At 35.4% G+C, this 19931-nt stretch overlaps 1 protein-coding gene across 2 annotated transcripts in view; it reads left to right on the top strand.

The window, feature by feature from the left end:
- The window catches only part of MYO16 (myosin XVI), a 334545-nt gene that overhangs the window by 240772 nt on the left and 73842 nt on the right, over window positions 1-19931 (top strand). For both annotated transcript variants that reach the window (XM_072342368.1, XM_072342360.1), the window contains exons 22-27: window positions 459-611; window positions 1190-1390; window positions 12688-12763; window positions 14985-15160; window positions 19003-19083; window positions 19356-19561. In XM_072342368.1, coding sequence (XP_072198469.1) covers window positions 459-611; window positions 1190-1390; window positions 12688-12763; window positions 14985-15160; window positions 19003-19083; window positions 19356-19561 — 893 coding nt within the window. The remainder of the gene's footprint in view (window positions 1-458; window positions 612-1189; window positions 1391-12687; window positions 12764-14984; window positions 15161-19002; window positions 19084-19355; window positions 19562-19931) is intronic.

Consider the following 19931-nt stretch of genomic DNA (forward strand, 5'->3'; position numbering starts at 1 on the left):
GGTTTGAACATATTTGCTAATACTAAAATGACTACATAATGAGGATCTTAAGCAAATGTGGAGATTTATTTTTTTTTCAAAAAGCACGTTGCATCAATGTAGTCTTCCTGAATACATACAGCAGCAGAATATTGAGCGTAACAGTTTATACTTAAAGTTGCTCTGCTTCAATCAATGGAATTAGAATAAATTTGCAGTTTGTTAGGGGTAGTATTTGATGATTCTTATGAGGAATTCACAATGATCTGTACAAACAGAAAAATGTTTATTCCCAATTTAATACTAATAGCTGTTAAAATGTATATTTCCCTAGGGCCTTCCTCATCAGTGGTCTACAGAGAGGTAATATGTTGTGAAATGATGTTTCATCAGATCTAATTTAAGATGCACAGTAAACCCTACACCAGTTAATTATCCAGTAGACTTCTAATCCTCATGTTTTCTTTGTTTTGCAATAGCTGTGTGTCAATATGACCAATGAGAAGATACACCAGTATATCAATGAAGTGCTTTTCCTACAAGAGCAAACAGAATGTGTACAAGAAGGAGTTACCATAGAAACTGTGTATTCTCCTGGAAACCATACTGCAGCCTTGGATTTTTTCTTTCAGGTAGTCTTTAGATTTACTTTGTATTTGTATACATACTCCACATCTCAAATTAATACAGTGCTTTGCTGTATTTTCTGATTTATGAATCTACTGAGAAAGTTGTGGACCTAAGGAAACCACAGAGAGGGTCATTATAACTGCTGTTAAAGCCTGAGGACTAACAGCTTTGTAACAGTCTAGGGTTGAAGGTGTAACAAAAAGTCATTGCCCACATGAATTCACATGTAATATCTGCGTATTGTGCCATGTCCTAGATGCAGCTGTAGTACTGACCAGTCTCTGCTGTGAGTTTGGCAGTCTTCTTTGTGCCTGGAGCTTGTTTCTGAACAAGAACATAGCCCAGTGAGTTTCCTAAATGGTCAGCAATGATTATCATTTTTGGCAAATGAAATATTATTCCCTGTGTTTATTGCAGAGTTATCTTTCGGAGACTTAACAGAATATTCATTCTGCTTTTTTTCCTTTTCTTTCTATAAGATGTTGCATTACATGTTTCTCCCGTTAAATTACAAGCTGTTTTATTTCACAAGCAACAAATTTTGTTGCATGAAAACAGAAAAGTCTGTCTTTCATTTCAGAAGCCATCAGGCTTTTTGTCAATGCTAGATGAAGAAAGCCAATCTAATTGGTCAGTGGAACAGAGTCTTTCTAAGCGGATTCAGTCTTACCTGGATACATCAGACACAAATACAGTGTATTCCTCCACAAAAGATGGAAATGGCAACCTTGCACCAAAGGAACAGGGCTCTACCTTCACTATTATGCATTATGCTGGCAGGGTAAGTTCTTGGAATGATTGGTTATGCACAGTTCATGAAAAAGAGTAAATTCTGCAAGGCTGTCCAACATCTGATTGTAAATTACAATTCACTTTCTAATGATGAATTTTCAGGTGACAGCTTCGTATCAATGCAATGCGTGTATAGAATCACTAAACACCCCTGTGGTATTTTCTAGTAGTGTTACAGGATAGGTAGGTGTTCAGCAGGCCTTTTTTTAGCAGGATTGTGCCTGCATAATTCCAACTCCTAAATTGCGTCTTTGCTGCTTATGAGGAAGAGGGGATATTGTGATATCTTGGCATAAATGTTTAATGCCCTTTTAGTTGGCTTTTACTTTGCTTTCTGAAGTTATTTCAGAACAGTGTAGATTCTTTGTAGATCCTGTGCTGTATTTATAGGTACCATAAATACTGGTATGAATCTGGTCCAAGAAAAAAAATGCATTTTTTGTTGGTAATCATAACTAAAATAACTTTTTTTTCTTTCTTCCTTTTTTTTTTTTTTTTTGTTTTTGTTTTTAACTGAAACCTCAGAACATGCTGTGTCTCTGAATCTGTCTTTGAAACAGGATGAATGTTTTTCAGCATTCATGGCAAAAGTACAATCAGTTTTGTTAGATAGGTCTCTTACCCTTTTCTTTCCAATACTCTCTACTTTTCACATTCTCTCCACAATGGTCTGTGGTCATAATCAAGCAAAATAGTTACATGTTTAAGTGGATGATAATTTTTTTTTCTTAGATCTGACAGAATGGCCCTTCTCTAGTTAGTGTGATGTGCTGCCTCTTCTCTCTGCTATAAGTGTAGTATTTGAAATAAGCTAATGACGTGGCAGGGGCATAATAAATCAGGGTTCTCAGTTATCTCTTTTATTTTATTTTTAATTTCACTTAAATCAAGTGAGAAAGTAAACTGAAAGTTGCAGGAATCAGTCCTTACATCTGAACAGACATCTGTTCTGTGTCCGTCCATACTCTCCAGGTCTTAAGATTCCATGAGCTGATGGAATCTTCACTGATGGAATCCCATACAAGCTTTCTGCCTGCCAGGCTGAGAATCTGTGTTCAGCTGATGTGCTGATCCACAACATTGTGATCACATGCACTGTGCTGTTCATAAATATGAATATACTTGCTATTGGTTGATGACTTTACATGTTAGGTGACTTTGAAAACCCGAGAACTCAGGAAAGCCTGCAGAATCTGGCTTTTTCATGACACAGTGGTGCTGTGTGATCTCTTAAGTAATCACTTCAGAAGCCACATGAACACTGCATGTACTTCAGCTCAAACAACTGACACCTAGGTGCTCCTCTCTTTACCTAACAGAAGAGTTGAGTTCAGTGAGCAGGAAACGGGGCAATTATAATAAAGTCTTTTGATTGGAATGCATACTACAATGCTAAAACCAAGTGTAACAGTATTTCTGCTGTTAGAGCAACCTTTTCTTCATGTGGTTTTCCATGTAGCAAATGCTGGGAGATTTTCCAGTATGCTGCTAAAATATCAGTTTGGATTCAGAAGGGAGCTCTTTGTGCTTGAGAGGATGAGAACAAAAGAAAAATAGCTCTCATCTGTGTTGCTAAAGGTATTCCACTGGATAACACTTTCTACTATGACAAGTATTTCAGTGGAACAGATATATGCTACTGAACATTCAGTTGACTATTGGCTGTGGGTACTCTTTGGGGGATAAGTTCAAGACTTGCCTCCAAAAAAAGACTTGCTGGCTCTGTCATATCCTTAGGAAATATCATGTCTCATGAGCTGTCCAGAGAGATGAGAAATTCGGCTATGCATGCTTAGGCTTTTTTGGCCAGATTTGTCTTTTGCAGCAATATATAGAAATACATATAGAAAGGTCTATTTTGTGGCTCTCACTTGGCATCAGCAGTGTTCTGATGCAGGCAAATTTGTTCCTGGCCAATGATATAACTGTGGTCATTATGGAAAGGATAAAGAGTATTTGGGCAGTAATTAAATTCTTAACCTAAATACTCTGAATAGCTCCCTGGAGGCTCTACTTTCAACATGAGGCCTTCTACTTAGGTCCAAATTATTTGCCAAAGGTAAGTGGTTTGAATACCTCTGCTACTGGGACAGAGTTAGATAACAGCGCAGTGAATGTTTTGTGAAATTTATTAGCACTTAAAGCGAAGAGCTGACAGAGGGCACCAGATGTCTAAATTCCTTTACAAATCTGTTCTGTAGTACTTAGGTAAATATATTTTCACAAAGTTGTGTTGTGAACTTGTCAAGGCAGTTCTAAAAAATCTCCCATAAACCAGAAAACTGATAAGAAAACAGGAGCAAGGCAACCATATTAGTATCACAATCACAGCAATAAGCACATTTCTTAAAAATGAACGAAGTTTGTCTTATTTATATAGAAGGACTGGGTAGGAACATTTTTTAACATTGAAGTTTCTGGTGCCTGGTTCTGAAGCTTAAACCTTGAGTAGTCCAGAGTACACTTTTCATTAATGTGTGTTTTATCCTTGCATGGTTGTTTACATTTTTTTCTTTTATTACATAGAGTCTTGGTTTGACCTTTTCTAATAATAGTAATGACATTTGATCTAAAATTATGAATAAATAGATGGCTCTCCAAGTAATATAAATTCGCACATTCTTTTGAAGTCAGTGGAGATCCTTCAGTTTACACCGGCCTAGGAACTATGCCAGACTGTCAGGTTGTACTTTGCAACCATATGCCATTAAAATGCTCGTGTCCTAGCCAAAAGAGAAGAATTCTTGTGCCAGTGCTTAACAGCCCCTACTTTAATAGTGACTGAGCAAGATCTTTAAAGACACTTGTACTAATGTCACGGAACTCTTATCAAGCTATCATTGGTTGAAATTTCCAGGAACTTATGATAGGAATTTACATAAAATCTGATGAAAGCTCTGTTCCGCTAAATAATTATTTACCTGGATTTTTATTTTTTTTTTATTTGATGAGTATATTTTCCTAAGTTGACTTTTAAAAAATCAAGTTTTTAAAACGGTTGTACATATTTTATGTAAGTTATTTGTGATTTATATTTAATGAAATTTGTAAGTAGGTCTGACTTTAAATACATCAAGTTTTATTGGCACTCAAAAATAAGAATTTCATATATGAAGTGACAGTGTAGTTTGACGTGTTTTAGTACTCATTTTTGTAGTCTGATAGCAATTAAATGAGTTTAAATGAGTTTGGTACGAAGCAGTCTTCCTCTGTATTATTACCTTCAAAAATCCCCAAATTCACAACCAAAGAGGGAGCTGATTTTATTCACACTTCTAACATTTTTTCTCTGTTTTTAACACCTTTAGCTTGGTAAAGCTTCTCATTATTTACAAGAGTATAGCTGAAAGATGAATCAGACCCTGAGGGTAGAAAAAGACTTGCCAGTAAAATGTGGCAGGTAGTTGAAATTCTTCATTTCTAGTCTTAATTATTTGTATTCAAGGGATGGCTCTAGGTTGTTGTTTGTGGAAGTAACACTGAATGCAGGCTTTATGTTCAACAGAAGGTGAAGGCAAGCAGCCTGATTTCCCTAGGTAACAAAACTTTTAACTGCTATGTAGTTCACAGTCAATGTGAAACTGTGTCATCTGCAGCAAAAAAAAAAAAAGCTAATGTTCCAAGTTAGATCTGATGTAGGCTCCTTTTCAATAGGTTATGTATATAGCTCTAAGCCAGAAAGAACTGGGTTCTGACATATTAATTCAGATAGCTACCATTACAGTAGCTATTTAAGCAACTCACATGTGCAGTTATATTGGAAAAAAGCAGCTTTTAAAAGTGCTGCCTTACTGAAGTGACCTGCCATTTTATATCTGAGATGGCCAACAGCCTTTTGTGAACAAAACCAGTATCTCTAGCCTTATATTATGAGGAAGTTATAACTGACACAGATGTGTCTGTGCAATCTTGAAGTCCTCTGACATGTTGATATCTCAGCATTTTATCGCAGGATAGTCATAGGAAAGTTCTCTTGTTTTCCACTATCACATATTTTTGATTGATTATTGTTATACACTGTGAAGTATCACCTGTTCCCTTATGCTTTATGCTCAGTAGCTTTCCCAAGGACTGCAGATACTATACTGTTCTGAGCCTAATTAGCCTTATATTACTTCAGAACAGGCAGTACTAAAAGAAGAAGAGATAATGGACTGGAAAGGCCCAGAATCAAAAGGAATCCTGGGAGGAGTATAGGGGAAGATACTCTGAGTAATGTGTAAGGGAAAACAACACCAAAGAATCTGGAATCCGTGCTTGATTTTCTAGGGAAAAATGTTTTAAGAAAATCTCTCTGTACGATACCATTTGGAGGGACCTTAGTTGTTTTTTTCATATGCTCTTGACTGCTTAGGAATGGAAAAAGTAGAATAGAAAAGGAAAGAAACATGCAGAAGTAAGCTTCTGCACAGAGAAGAGATCAATGCATACGTGAGATTTTTCACTGAAAGCCAAGAGAGAATACTGTATTACACAAATGTGACAGAACCATCCTGTGGAAGGAAGCAAATAAATCTTTCCTCTTTTCTCTTGAATTTTACTCTTATGCCTGCACAACACTGAATCTGCTTTTATCCGCAGGAGCACTAAGATACAGTAGTTAACTCTATGATGACATGCTTAGCAAAGGATACTGAGAATAAGAGTGCTTGATAATATCAAGTATTTTACTATATCTCCTAGCTTTAATTTTGCATCTGAAGAGAATCCTACAATGCTTTGATGTATTGCTAGTCTCTTCTAAGAGCCATTTAATGTCTTGGTATCCAAGTGCTCTAAGACAAATGCTTATCTGTTCAGTTCAGGCAGAAGGTAGAAAAGAATGATTTAGGTTTTGTAAGGCTAAAAAAAAATTCTATTGGAAGCCTTTATCTGAAAGTTGTTTCACACATTGCCTTGAACACTGGCAGTCTGATCTCTTCTGGAAAAAATCTGCGTGTATAGGTTATTGCTTTGTTTCTGCTGCTTGGTATAAACGTAGGTATTCCCTGCTGCTTCTCACTGGCCCTGACTGCCTGGAGGACATAGATGTTTTGTGGGTGCGATTGATCAATGCATTTAATCATCAGCTGAAACTACTAAAAATGTGCAATACTGAATTTCTAGATACTTTTTCTGATAACATTAATATTAACTCTGTGGGTTCTCGTGTAATATAGTGCTTCATGTGAATACGCCTCTGAAATCTCAGCCTTACTGATAGCCATGATTTTTGAAGAATAACATTCCATCACTGAACTTTTCTTGGCAACTCAAACTTGGTGTTGCTACTATTATTATTATTTTAAGGGAAGAATCAATATGCTAATAAGGAAACCAGAAATGTATTATCTCAGCACAATGCCAAGAGTCACAGCTTTACCTATAGTGATATTTAACATACCATTTTATGAGGTAATGAGCAATTTCATTGTTCTTGTAATCTGAATAATGTGTCATGATTTAAGCCTTATGCAGTTTAAATTTGTACTTGCATCAACTAATCTGGTAAACCCCTTGTCACTGTTTCCTTGCCACTGTTTTGACTTTTAGTACTGTAATAAATTGTTCAGACCAAAAGACCAACTTCTTTGCTCTATAAATGAGTGCACATAATGTCCTTTAAGTGCAGATCAATGTCTGTGCCATTTCTCAGCAATGCACATTTCAAAAATACCTTTCAGCTGTCATCTCACCTTCACCAATGCAGTTGTCTCTGAAATGTCTTATATATCCCAGGCAGACTCTGAAACTGAACCTCTAAATCAAAAAACAAAAGGAGATGGATTAATCAATAAGGATGCTTTCATTTTCTCTATTTTTTCCCCAGGCTGAATCCCCAGACATAACAATCAAATCAGTCTCGTCTAAGCTATACCAAAGCCTATAAAGGTTATTTGACAAAGATTCGCTTTTTCACACAGACAAGATAGTTATACATTTTCTTCTCTTTTTCTCTCTTTTTTCCTCTCTTCTTCTTCCCTCCATCCCTCTCTCCCTTCCTCCCTCCCTTTTTTCTCTTTCTCTTTCCTTAAGTAGGCTTGAGTTTGGACACTCATTTACAGGCTCACCTTAATGAAAAAAAATGAAAAATATCCTTCCTCTTTGCTTTCTAAATATCTTCTGTTTTTACTATACTATTTATATCTGAATGTTAGAATAAGACTTTATGGAATGTTTTAAATATATTTACTCATTACTTTACAAGACTTGTTTTGAGAAGCCCAGCAATCTGAAGAAAAACAATAGGTTCAAGTTCTTAAATGCTATCACTAGTATTTAAGTGCTGTCAGAAACGTAGCAACCGCAGGTGATCCTTCTGTTCACTGAAACTGACTGTGAACATATTCTCAAGAATATTTATATAAACTGATCATCTTCTTATAATGACTCATAAGAAACTGTGAATTTCATTATTAAAATAGTAATATTTTCTCTTTTAATTATGGATGCAGTAACATTTAGGTAGCATTTTCTTAGCTTTTAAAATCTTCCATTAGCCGTGTATACTTTTGGCTTAGCACAAGATATGAAAGCAAAAAATAATTGAAGGAATTAATGAAGAGTATGTGTGAAGATGGCCCTATTGATAAAGAATTTTGGAAATGCAGTAAGCTTAAATAAAATCTCTTGTCAGAATCAGGTTGATACAATTGGGGATGCTTCATCTCAGAAGTCATATTTCTCAGAGAAGGTATAAAGTTCTGTGGTGTGAGGATAATTAAATAAGTGAAGAGGTGAGAGTATGTTAGACAATAAAAGGGCTGTTCAGTTCTCTGTGGGCATTTGGTGTGTAGGCCTTCTGTCTTCTGACTGGTGTTTTTTTTTATCTCTAATTCTTATCTGCTTTTTCTTATGACATTAAAACCAGGCACACTGATTTAAATGACCAGAAAACAGGCTTGAAACAAGAAGAATGAATTTTCCCTTCCCTTCCCTTCCCTTCCCTTCCCTTCCCTTCCCTTCCCTTCCCTTCCCTTCCCTTCCCTTCCCTTCCCTTCCCTTCCCTTCCCTTCCCTTCCCTTCCCTTCCCTTCCCTTCCCTTCCCTTCCCTTCCCTTCCCTTCCCTTCCCTTCCCTTCCCTCTCCCTCTCCCTCTCCCTCTCCCTCTCCCTCTCCCTCTCCCTCTTCCCCTTCCCCTTCCCCTTCCCCCTTTCTTTTCCTTTTTTTTTTTTTTTTTTTTTTTTTTTTTTTTCCCATCACAAGTTACTAGTGAAACTCCTTTCCACAGAGTGTTGGGGATGCCAAAAATATTAATGAGCTCTAGAAATAGAGGCTCAGAGAGGAAACGTCTGTCAAGAGGTATTAACCCAAAGATGAGATACATCTTACAGAGCCAGAGCTCCATAGCGAGCAGAGGGAAGCTTATGGGAGGCTGTCCAGGACTAAATGATTTTTTGACCTCCCCACTACCATTATACTTAATTTAAACTCTCTTTCTTTCTGATCTTAAGTAGGGAAGCAAATCCAATCCCTTTTTTTAATGTTTCACTGAAGCAAAACACAGCATGGAACTGTGCACTCTTTATTATAAAAACAACTGGTTCAGATATTATCAAAATATCCTGTTACCTTTGATTACCTTTGGTCTACTCTGAAATGTTAATTGTATAAAGCAAGACAGAACAAACAGTTACAGCAAGTGGAAGTGGGAATAAGGGGTATGATTTATAATACCAGAACCATGAGGTAAGCTTGTGCACAATTCCTACCTGAATCATGTAACGTTTGTTTGGGATTTTTCTCCTCAAAATGGATATACGCTGGGCTTGAGTGCTGATTAGTGTGGAGTTTTGGCCAAGTTTACTTCAGAAAACCAATTGGAAAAAGTGGGGGAAGTACAGGTATTTTAGGCAGAGTGACTGTAGATTGTTGTCTCTGAGGGGGCTAGGATAATACTAACAAAAAAGGTGTTGTAGAGAGGCCTTTTTCTCCTTTGTGGAACTAACATTGAACTTTGGAGTGCCATTTCATTGAGTCACTTTTCTTGTCCTTAGGCAGTGAATTAATTTACCTGTTTACTATGGGAAGAGTTTCAGAGAAACTTTGTGAAAGGGAATCATGTTAACATTTATGCAATTTATATGTTATGAGAGATGTCTTACGAATATAGTCCTGGAAGATGGTGATGTATTTTACTGCTCCCAGTACTGAACCTTCTCCATTTCAATGTAGACTTTAATCATAATGTATTATCTCCCACTGCTATACTTACCTACTCTTCCCATCAATAGTAATTCTCTTCTCCTAATTTAGTCAGAGCCTAAGATGCTCAATTAGGAACTGGCATTATGAATTTGTCAGATAACTTCTGTTAATTATCTTTTATGGACCAGTATCATAGAACATTTAGTTTAAGTACACTGAAAACATTTAATAATGTACTTAAATTACACTAATAGTTTACTATGTTGTATGTTCTTATGAGTTGCAGTTAAAATATTATATGTCGTGGAAATTAATGTAATCCATTGTTATACTTTTTCCATTGCAGATGCCGCACTAATTACATCATCTGACAATTGCTAAGTATAACAGATTATATGCATAATAAGTCATATAATCTTTTTCATGAGTAAGATAGCATTACATAATTGTCAAATGACCCAACGGAAAAGAAAATTAATGAACTGATTAGTGTTACTTATCTTTATTATAAATTTACAGCTTTATTAAATATACAGGGATAAAAATTCCCCAAATACCTAGGGGAGGTAGATTCAGTAAGAAATTTAGAACAGATTTTAGGTAAAAACATGGTCCCAAGGTAAGGAAAAACAAACTAATTAAGGAGTTCCCAATAAGTATCTGCCTACTAATGTCAATAGTTTTGTTTGTTTGTTTGTTTTGTTTTGTTTTGTTTTGTTTTTTTTCCTGTTTAACTTTAAAATTCTCTTTGGATTCCACTATTGTGCAAGCCAGAGTTTGTTTCTAAACCCTGTGAATTAACTTGCTGTTCTTCTGCTATCCCCATGATAAACACCCATGTGTTTTTCAGAAATAAGCTTTCTGTAAATTTTCCCTTTCATTCAGAAAGTTCTGAAGTAGTACTTACTCTTTGCGTGGTAGTCTAATGATGAGAGCTTTCATCTGAGAAATGGGAAGTGCTGGTTTAGGGTACTGTCATAGCCTGAACCTCAGGGGACATGAATAAGTACATCAAGCTCTGGGATAAGGGTGATGTTAGAGTTTGAAGGATGAGGAGGAAAGCCTTTCCTAATTTAAAGCTGTGTGTACATACAGCACAGAATTCTAAATTGACAGAATGTGATCCAGAAAAATTTTAGAGATGTAACTAATATTATGCCAGGTCTCAGCATAAAGGGGAGAAACAGTTTCTCTCAGTGTGGAGCAGCCTGTCCTCTTGAGCTAACAAAATTTTCTTGTGTGGTAAGAAATTAAGTTCCCACCTCAGTCAGCAGAAGAAAATGCAGCAGAGGTACTGAAATCAACTACGTAGGTTTAACAGAACTGGCAAAGTGTGCATTTCCCTGTACGTGGGCTGATTTTTGTTGCTGGTAAGGTAGCAGGCCTTGAAGAAGCTCTAAGTTTTGTAGCTAGGTTGCCTTGGATCTCTCTTTTGAATTGGGTGTTTCTGTCTTGTTTTCTGAAGAGCAGCATCTATAATATTAGTAAACACAATTGTTGACCATATTAAGTAAAGAAAGAAAAACAACAGGAATAAGTGACAAAAAGTTGGTTTACTTGAAAAACTCCTTGTAAGAAGGAGTTGTGGGCAGCCCAGTTCTGGTTGGCAGTAGACATCTTTCTACAGTGCCGTGTTAAGTAACTAGAATTCTAGTGGAATTAGGTACTTATTTAAGGTACTTACTAGCTCTAGAGCATTTTCTGTTCAAGAAAGTGTTTGATTTAGATACTTAACTCTCTCTTAATGCTGAACTTAAGTTTAGCAAGTCCAATCCTTGCTTTCTTCTGCAGACCAGTCAGATAAAGGCTGGGCATCATCATGGTTTGTTGCTGGAATTTAGATGTATTGAAGGATTGTAGCCATTAGACTCTGTGTTTCTGCTTCATTTAGCTAAGTGTCCTCAGTTGTAGCTGGAGACATGCCTATCAGGGCTGGCTATCTAATCTACATTCATAGTGGTTGGGAATAAGCACTTGCTAGGATGGAATGCATCCCACTGAAAAATAGGGCAGATGAGTCATAGTTTATTATACCTTCTTCCTGCATATATGCAGAAGTCATGTGTGCCTGAGTGGTACTCACCCATACTCACATAAGGTGGGATAAATCCCATCATTTGTATTTAATCTAGTTTTCAAAACAGAGCTTGGGTAGCACAGTTGATTTTTAAAATTGTGCCCAAAGTTGATTTAGCATTGCTTGCCCTACTATCCAAGATATGAAACACAATCACAAATTATTGATACGAAAATTCTGTATTCACTCCATTATTTTAATCATTCTGTGTTGTGAAATATCAATATTTTAAGCAAAATAATTTTAAATTTGGAAAGATGAGGGCAAAGAAATCTGATAGTAGAGATTTGAACTGGCATTAGTAGAGGTTTGAACTGGCATTTTAGGCTGTGTTTGCATTTCTCTCTCAGTGCTGTTTTTATGTATAGTAGGAGCTGATGTGGGCTCAATATTAAAACAGACACTTGGAGGCTCAATATTAAAACAGGCATTTGGACATACTTAATTATTTTGGATGTACCTTCAGGAAGTCTGGCTGGAGCATTGGATTTTGTTCACTTTGGAGTACCAACCGCATACTTTTATCTGCATTCAGATGACAGATGGAAAAACACTCCAACAGTCTTTTCTAGAAATTAGGACACCAGTCAGGTGATGTCTTCCAAAGTCCTTATGTGCATAGCTGTTAGAAGGGTAAATGGAATTTTTACATAACCTATAGACTGAAGTTGCATCAAGAAGCAGTATAAGTGACTAGAGCATGTTGTGATTGTGAACTGGGATTCAGATTGCTCCATGAATGTCTGCTGTGATTGGCATGAACAAAACATGGTGGGCTAGGACTGATGCCCTCATCCTGCAGGGAAAGTAATGCTGATGTTACTGTTTTCTATTCACTCCTGATTCAGCCTTGCATTGTGAAAGTGTGTTGGAGTCAGTCTGATGAAATTTCTTGTAGAGACACAATGCTCAGCAACCAGTTCTTCTGGTTAGTATTGTTATTAAGAAAGGATTGAAAGACATTATCTGGTGCCAGTCTGTTACTGTTGTGTGGAAAAAAACCCACAGCTTCATTCCTACTGATGTAATAATTCTAATAGGTGCAGTGATCATTACTAATGATGTCACAATATTTTGTTATAGGTTACTTACGAAATTGCTGGTGCAGTAGAAAAAAATAAAGATTCCCTTTCCCAAAATCTCATATTCATCATGAAAAGTAAGTAAATGGTTTTGTGGTTGCTGTTGTTGTTAGAAATCAAGATGTTACACCTGGACTTTGATTTTCATTTTTTAGGATAGTGCATACATATTTTTATTTCTAGGAAAAAAAAAGATAAAGTCATCCTCATCTTCACTACTTCAGCTTGGTTTTTAAAGCAGTATCATCTGGACATTCTTGTTTTCCAGTGAATAGATACAAATGTTCACTGAAATACAAAATTAAATACCTTTCCATGGGCATATTGTATAATTATGCCTAATCATAAGGCATCTCCATTTATTAATTAATGATTCATAATTGGATAATTAAAAACCTAATTCATTTAATCTTTCTGTGAAGAAAAACAAAACATTTTCCTCAGGGAAATGTCAATACACCCTGAGATGTTATTTGTCTTTGTTCCAACTAGTGCAGTCTTCCCTTAATATCTTACATATTTGTATTTCTTGCAATAGAAATCAGAGATCTTTTGGAAGCAATATTTGTCTTCCAAATCAGCCGTGCTGTTACCATGTATTGTTTTTTAGCAATTTTACTGTGAAACTAAACTCTCTGATAAAATATTTGATGCTTTTTAAAGGCAAGCAGTATACATGAAGGATTAGAAAAGAAATTAAAGAATTAATCTTGAATATAATCCCATTGATTATAGTTTAAAATACATTCCTGTTCTCACCACTGGAATTGATATGATTATTTACCACATAGCACAAGAAATTTTGTCTTCAGTTTCCAGTGTATTCTACAAAGGAGCATTCCTCCATTCTCTCAAAGTTTCTTTTTGTGTCAGCGTTGCTATTTTGTGTAATAATCTATGCAGCCGTTAAAAGGTAGGAATTGAGAATTGGATTGCATATAAAATATTTGATTTGCAGTGAGTGAGTATATATAATTAACAAGTCAAATAATAATAAATATAATTAATGGAAAAATTCTGAAGGCAGAATATTTAAAAGGATCTAAGTGACTTAAGGGCTACATTCCTTCTTTTTTAAGTGACTTAGGCTTTGGGAACTTAAAAATATTGACTGACATTGATGTTTTTCCTTTTGTGTCAATTTCATAAATTATACAGATGTATAGTTTAAGTGCTTTCTTCTTTTGTTTTTCAGTGAATTTAGTTTCCTTACTCAACTAAAAACCTTTCAATACACTAACATCAAAGTCTTTTTCATGTGTACATTTGAAGGTGGAACATACATGTCCTATAGATGAACCAGGAGATGTTATTAATGTAGGTCTTATCAGTTTTGATTTGAAGGGCATAATTTTAACATCTTTCCTAATGCTATTTATTACATTTGTCCATATTTAAGAAATGAACTATGTCCACTGATTGTGCTGAAATTTATTCAAGTATCTGCTTTAGTATTTTTCTCATAATTTATACGCTAATATTATTAGTGTTAAGTCAGCAATAATAGTCTCCACAGAAAAGAAGAAACAAATCTATTATATTTAAGTATCTAGTAAATATATCTTTACTCAGCTATTAAATAGCAAACTGAAGATTTTTACTTGCCATGCTTAACTTAATGGCATTTTTAATGACCTTTATTCCAATTATCCATTAACTGGAATTATTATGAAGTACCCTATCTGTCTTAAGATTCACAGTTTCAGTTTAAAAACATCTCTTGAAAGTAATTTGATCTGTGCTAATTATCACACTACATCAAAAATATGTATGGCATTCTTTATATATATATATATATATATATAATCTATTCTTATGTTACAATTTATAAAACTGTTTTTCTTTGGTGCAGTGGCTGTCCAGAATTGACTGCTGCCAAGTGCATTGATCATTTTGAAATGCTACTTCTTGGATAAATAGTGCATCATGTATCTCTTACATTGCTTTAATAGATTGATATATTAGTAGTCAGTAACAGAACAAAAGTTAAACATGATTATAACATAAGTAATTAAGTTTGGACAGATCATAGCCTAGGAGGTTTTGTTTTCTCTCCTGTTTTGTTCTGAAGAGGACCTAAATAGGTTTAAAAAGAATGTTACTGATGTCTAACATTCTTATATATTGAGTGCTTTTTGGTAAATATCAATCAGAGCCTAAAATAATAGTTTTTAATATGTCTATTTGTTTTTCATTTACTTTCTTAACTGTGTGTTACTAGATTTTTCCTTCCCTTATGTATATGCTTTTTAAACTCTATTTTATTTTCATGAATTAATTTCTTCTTTTTTTTCCTAGCCAGCGAAAATGTAGTCATCAATCAACTGTTCCAGTCCAAACTGACACAGACTGGATCACTTGTGCCTCCATATCATTCCCTTAAGTTCAAAGGATGCAAAGCAGCACTATTGAATAAAAAGACATCAGTAGCCTGTGTAAGTGGAGAAACAAAGAAATACGTGGAGCTCAGCAAGGTAGGAATTTATGACTCTTTGGTGGTTTTGCATAAAGATCACCTCTGAGGAGAAATCACGTGGTTTGCAGAGTCAATTCTTGATAGAGCTTTGGAATTCCTCCTTCTAGAAGAGAAGTAGTTCCCTCAATGCACCAGCTGCCTTGCTAGGCTTCTTCAATCCTGCAACTTTATTTTTGGCTTACAGCTGCACAGAGTTGATTCTACCATGGGATTAAGGAGCTTGCTCTCATATGTCTTTTAGAGGGCTTTGTGCAAGCACTTCCACAGAGTAGCGATGGGAGTTTACTCATAGCCTTACTGCTGATAGTACCATAATTCTTCTCTACTGTTCTTATCAGTAATCTCAGTGGAAAAACATAAGTTGAAGTGACTGGTGTTGATTATGGATATATTTAGCAAACAGCTGAGGCATCACAAGGTGCATTTATGTGCCTTTCTACTATAGTAACTGCTTCCTAAAGGAAGTTTCCTAAGCTTTTGAAAAAGATCCTAGTCTCATACATGGAAGGAAGCATGCAAGGCATGTCCAAGTTAGAAGCCTAAGGATGCTGAGAGAAACACCACACAGCTGGGACCTATGAAACTGAGGCTTTTCACTAGTCCAAAATAGCTTTTAACCAGGAGTTACTCTCTTGAGAGTGAGATAAAGTATTCAAATTCCTTTTGGAAGCATAATAAATTGTCAGATCTTCCAGATTCAGTGAGAATGGTTTAAAATATTGGGTATTAAATGGAAGGTGGTTGAGACCTTCATCCTTCATCTGCCCACAGAGGCAAGGATGGTTTGGTTTCCTGAAGGTAAGCTTTGAGATGAACTATGGAAGTAAGACAGTACACTATTTAGTCTGTAGATACTAAGTCGGCCTAGTTTAAGTGAGGTAGTATGCTGTTCTGGATGACTCAAGGAGAGCATAATATATCTAAGCTGTTCCAGTGCCAACACTACTGCTTTTTTAAAATAGACACGTGATGAAGGAGCTGGAAGTAGGTAAGTGCTTAATTTCTTTTGTGGATCAAATCCACATCTATAACTGTCCAGTCTCACATGATTTCTTCCACTCACCTGCATAGCCTTGAAAATCCACTTTGATAAGCTAAAATGATGTAATTGTTGTTATTGTAATTGAAAATGCAATGTAACAGGCATATTTTCATCAGCTTAGAATTGAAATGACTACATTTTGGAAAATCGTAACTACTGCATTTTTATTGGATTTTATCCTAAGCAAAAAGGCAACAAAGAATGAAAAAAAAGGGAAAAAAAAAAAAAAAAAAGAGAGAGAAAAAAAGAGAGAGGAACAGAACAGAATGGAAGAGGGACATTAAGACAAGAATTATCAACCAGAGAATGTTATTCCTTTTATAGATGAAATCTGAGACAGATAGATATGATGCATTGTATAAAATGTGTTATAATTTGATGAGACATACAAAATGGAAGGTTTTCATGCTGCTGTGTGTGAGTACTCCAGACTTCTCAATATCCAGGGAAGAGAAGGTCACATCCAAGTCCAGAGGTCACATAGGAGTTTGTCATGATTTTCTTGTCCTTTCAGCTTCTCATCTGCCATCATACCTGTTAGGTTATATAATTACAGATTTGTCTGTAGATGGCCATATACTTACCCAATGTTAGGTCTGATGGGTGACTTGTTCATTGTTTTGGAACATGTCACAGGTAAGAGTAGGCTACTTCTTTGAACTTACCAGTCTACTTGTAGAAGGATCCAAGAGAACAGTGAATCCATCCCGAAATAGATATGAAAGGTGGTAGACCAAAAGCTGGACATAATTCTGGAGCACATAAGGACTTGTAGGAGTATGGTTCTTGAGTCTCTCTTGATGTGTGAAGGCCGTGTTTCCTTTTCGCATAGAAGGAAAAATATTTTCATTAATACTCTCACAACTCTCTTTTGCTAATGTCAGCAATTGCATACTCTTGCCCCCATGTTTTTCTGTCATCTTTTCCTAATGTATGATGCTATTTTCCCCTCGCTTCCTTTGGAACCGTCAGTGGGCTTCACAGTTCATGTAGTATTAGCTGAGTCACATAAAATCACATTACTATCAAAAGACTCTTCTCATCATTGACTTTTCATTGTTTATCTTCATGATCACTTTGCTTCACTGACCATTGAAGAGCTTGTCTGTTGCAAAACTTTTTCTATGTCTTCTGGTGAAAGCTTTTAAATACCGTGCTCTTGAGAGATTTTTAGGAGGCTTTGGCTTCTTAAAAGAGATTGAAAAGTTTTATATATATATATACACACACATATATATATGTGTGTGTGTATATATATATATATATATACACATTATTTCTGTAGATTAGAGATATAATATTTTCCACCTTAAAGCTGTATATTCAAGAGTAATAGAGAAGTACAGCTTAGGTGATGTAGTTTTGCTCTTAACCATACGTAGAGATGTCCAAGGAGACTGAATTAATTTCATTTTTTGGTTCTTGCTTTGCTTCCTTCCTTTTCTATCCCTCAAACTGAACAAAATGCCTCTTTCCCATGGGAAGTGTATGCAAAACAGGACAGTGGGCAAAAAAGTTCAGCACCCAAAGCTTTTTTCTTGTCTCTTCCACTAACTCAGCTAGTGTCTTGGACTAGTGACTTAATTTGTTGGGAGAAATGGTTGAGCACAGAGGTAACTTTTAGTTATGTTCTTAAAACGTTTCGTAAATGTTAACTGAGAAATATTGTAGTCATGCTAGTGTGGCTTTTTATTATATGAAGAAACCAGTAGCAAATAGCTCGCTTTTACTTTTGTTTTGCCTTTAAAATCTTATTGCATCCTATTAAGTTGGATTTGAAATAAAAAGATCTCCAGAATCTAGCAAAGCAAGTAGAGAATTGCTAACGCTGCAATATTTTTAATGGAAATTGGCCTTGGAAGGCCAAACTGTGGAAATAGACCCTTTTTTAAAGCAATAGGAAAATTGCAAGAGTAGGCCAGAATGTGCTGACCTGATAGAAAGGGAGTTTTATGGTGTAAGTGGAGTTAAGAAAGGCAATAAAAAGAGAAGTCAAAGGTGAAAAGGCCTTGGTACAGACATTTGAATCTAAGATCTTGGTCAGATCCTAGAGTGTAGTAGTTTTCCAGCCATTCTGTAAAAAAAAAAAAAAAATAAAAATAAAAAAATTAACAAAAAAGATAATAGGACATGTTTTTGGTTGCTTCTTTCATTTTTGTCTCAAAGATAGGACAGTATAAAATAAATTCATTCTCTACTCCCAGCTCAGATGTGCAGGAAGGATAACATTGGTTCTAGCATAATGCAAAATTATTGATATCTTATGGCAAACCTAGGTGAAAATTACTTTAAAAATGTTAAAATGCATTCAGACACATAGGAAGAGAGTTTTTTTTTTTTTTTTAATATTCATATTATTGGTTTGCCTTCAACATTTCCTAATTACTTACGCTTACATTTAACCACTTAAGCATCTGCCAAAGACATTAAGAAGCTTTTCAGAGAGTTACAGAATTGTCCTAATAATATGCAGACTGTAGGGGATACTACCTGCACAAGTTCTGCTTCAACAGTAGAATTCTAAACCAAATGGCTTTGCTCAATTATTCAGAAAAGGAGTATTATCTTTCCAGTGGTATACAGCTGCTTCTAAAATCAGAATTTTATTGTCACATACCTTCACAGGCACTTGAGGGTTTTATCCTCTTCCCCAATTCTTTTTGAAAACCAAAAAACTGCAAATGAGATACTTTCTGTGTAAATGTTTGCCTTTGTTATCAAGTTGTTTAATAATGAAAGCAAATTGTTAATGCCCATCTTGAGTTAAAGGTACCTTTGTGTGCTTTTCTTTCCCACAGCTGTTGAAAAAGAAGGGGACATCCTCATTTCTTCAGAAATTGGAACGAGGGGGCCCAACCACTATAGCAGTCCAACTCAGGGTTAGTAAACATTTTCTGGATGGAAATATTAAAAAAATGCTAAAAATCCATAAACCAAAACAACAACAAACCCACCAAAAAAGACAGAATTAGTCTCTACAGATTACAGTGGCAGAAAAATGATATTCTTGAGTAAGCCACTTCACATATCTGTGACATATCTTTTGAGGAACTTATTTTAAAGATTTACAAGAGCATATGTTTTGTGAAGTTGCCTTTCCTGCACAATAATGATTAAGAACTGTTTTCTTTGTTTTGTTTTTTTTCCACAGAAATCACTAACAGATATTATTGGGAAGCTACAGAACTGCACACCACATTCTGTTCATTGTATAAAGCCTAATAACTCCAAGTTGCCAGATACTTTTGACAATTTTTATGTGTCTGCTCAACTGCAGTATATTGGTGTCCTAGACATGGTCAAAATCATACGATACGGATATCCCTTTCGTTTCTCTTTCACAGACTTCTTGTCAAGGTAAATTAAGTTTTATAAAAGCTTTTTCTTACCTACAGAACAAAGCCTTCTGTCATGTTCTGGTAGTGCTTGCAGTGTTGATGGGTCTTTCAGATTTCACATAAAAATCATGTCTGCTAGCAAAGCATATAGGGTTGTTACTTTTAATGGCAGGAATTATGAACTTCATGGAAATAAATTTATAAATATCATCAAAAATGTATTCAGTGTGAAAAAGACAATTTCATGCAATAGTTCAGATATTATATTTTTATAATTTATACTATTTATGTGACTTATGAAATAGAAAATATTGCATATTGTCCCGAAGTAATTAAAAAAGAGAAATAGTTTCCTTTTTTCAAGTTATCAGTGTAGTTGCCTCTGGTTC

Source organism: Excalfactoria chinensis, chromosome 1 (assembly GCF_039878825.1).
Source record: "Excalfactoria chinensis isolate bCotChi1 chromosome 1, bCotChi1.hap2, whole genome shotgun sequence".
Classification (NCBI taxonomy): domain Eukaryota; kingdom Metazoa; phylum Chordata; class Aves; order Galliformes; family Phasianidae; genus Excalfactoria; species Excalfactoria chinensis.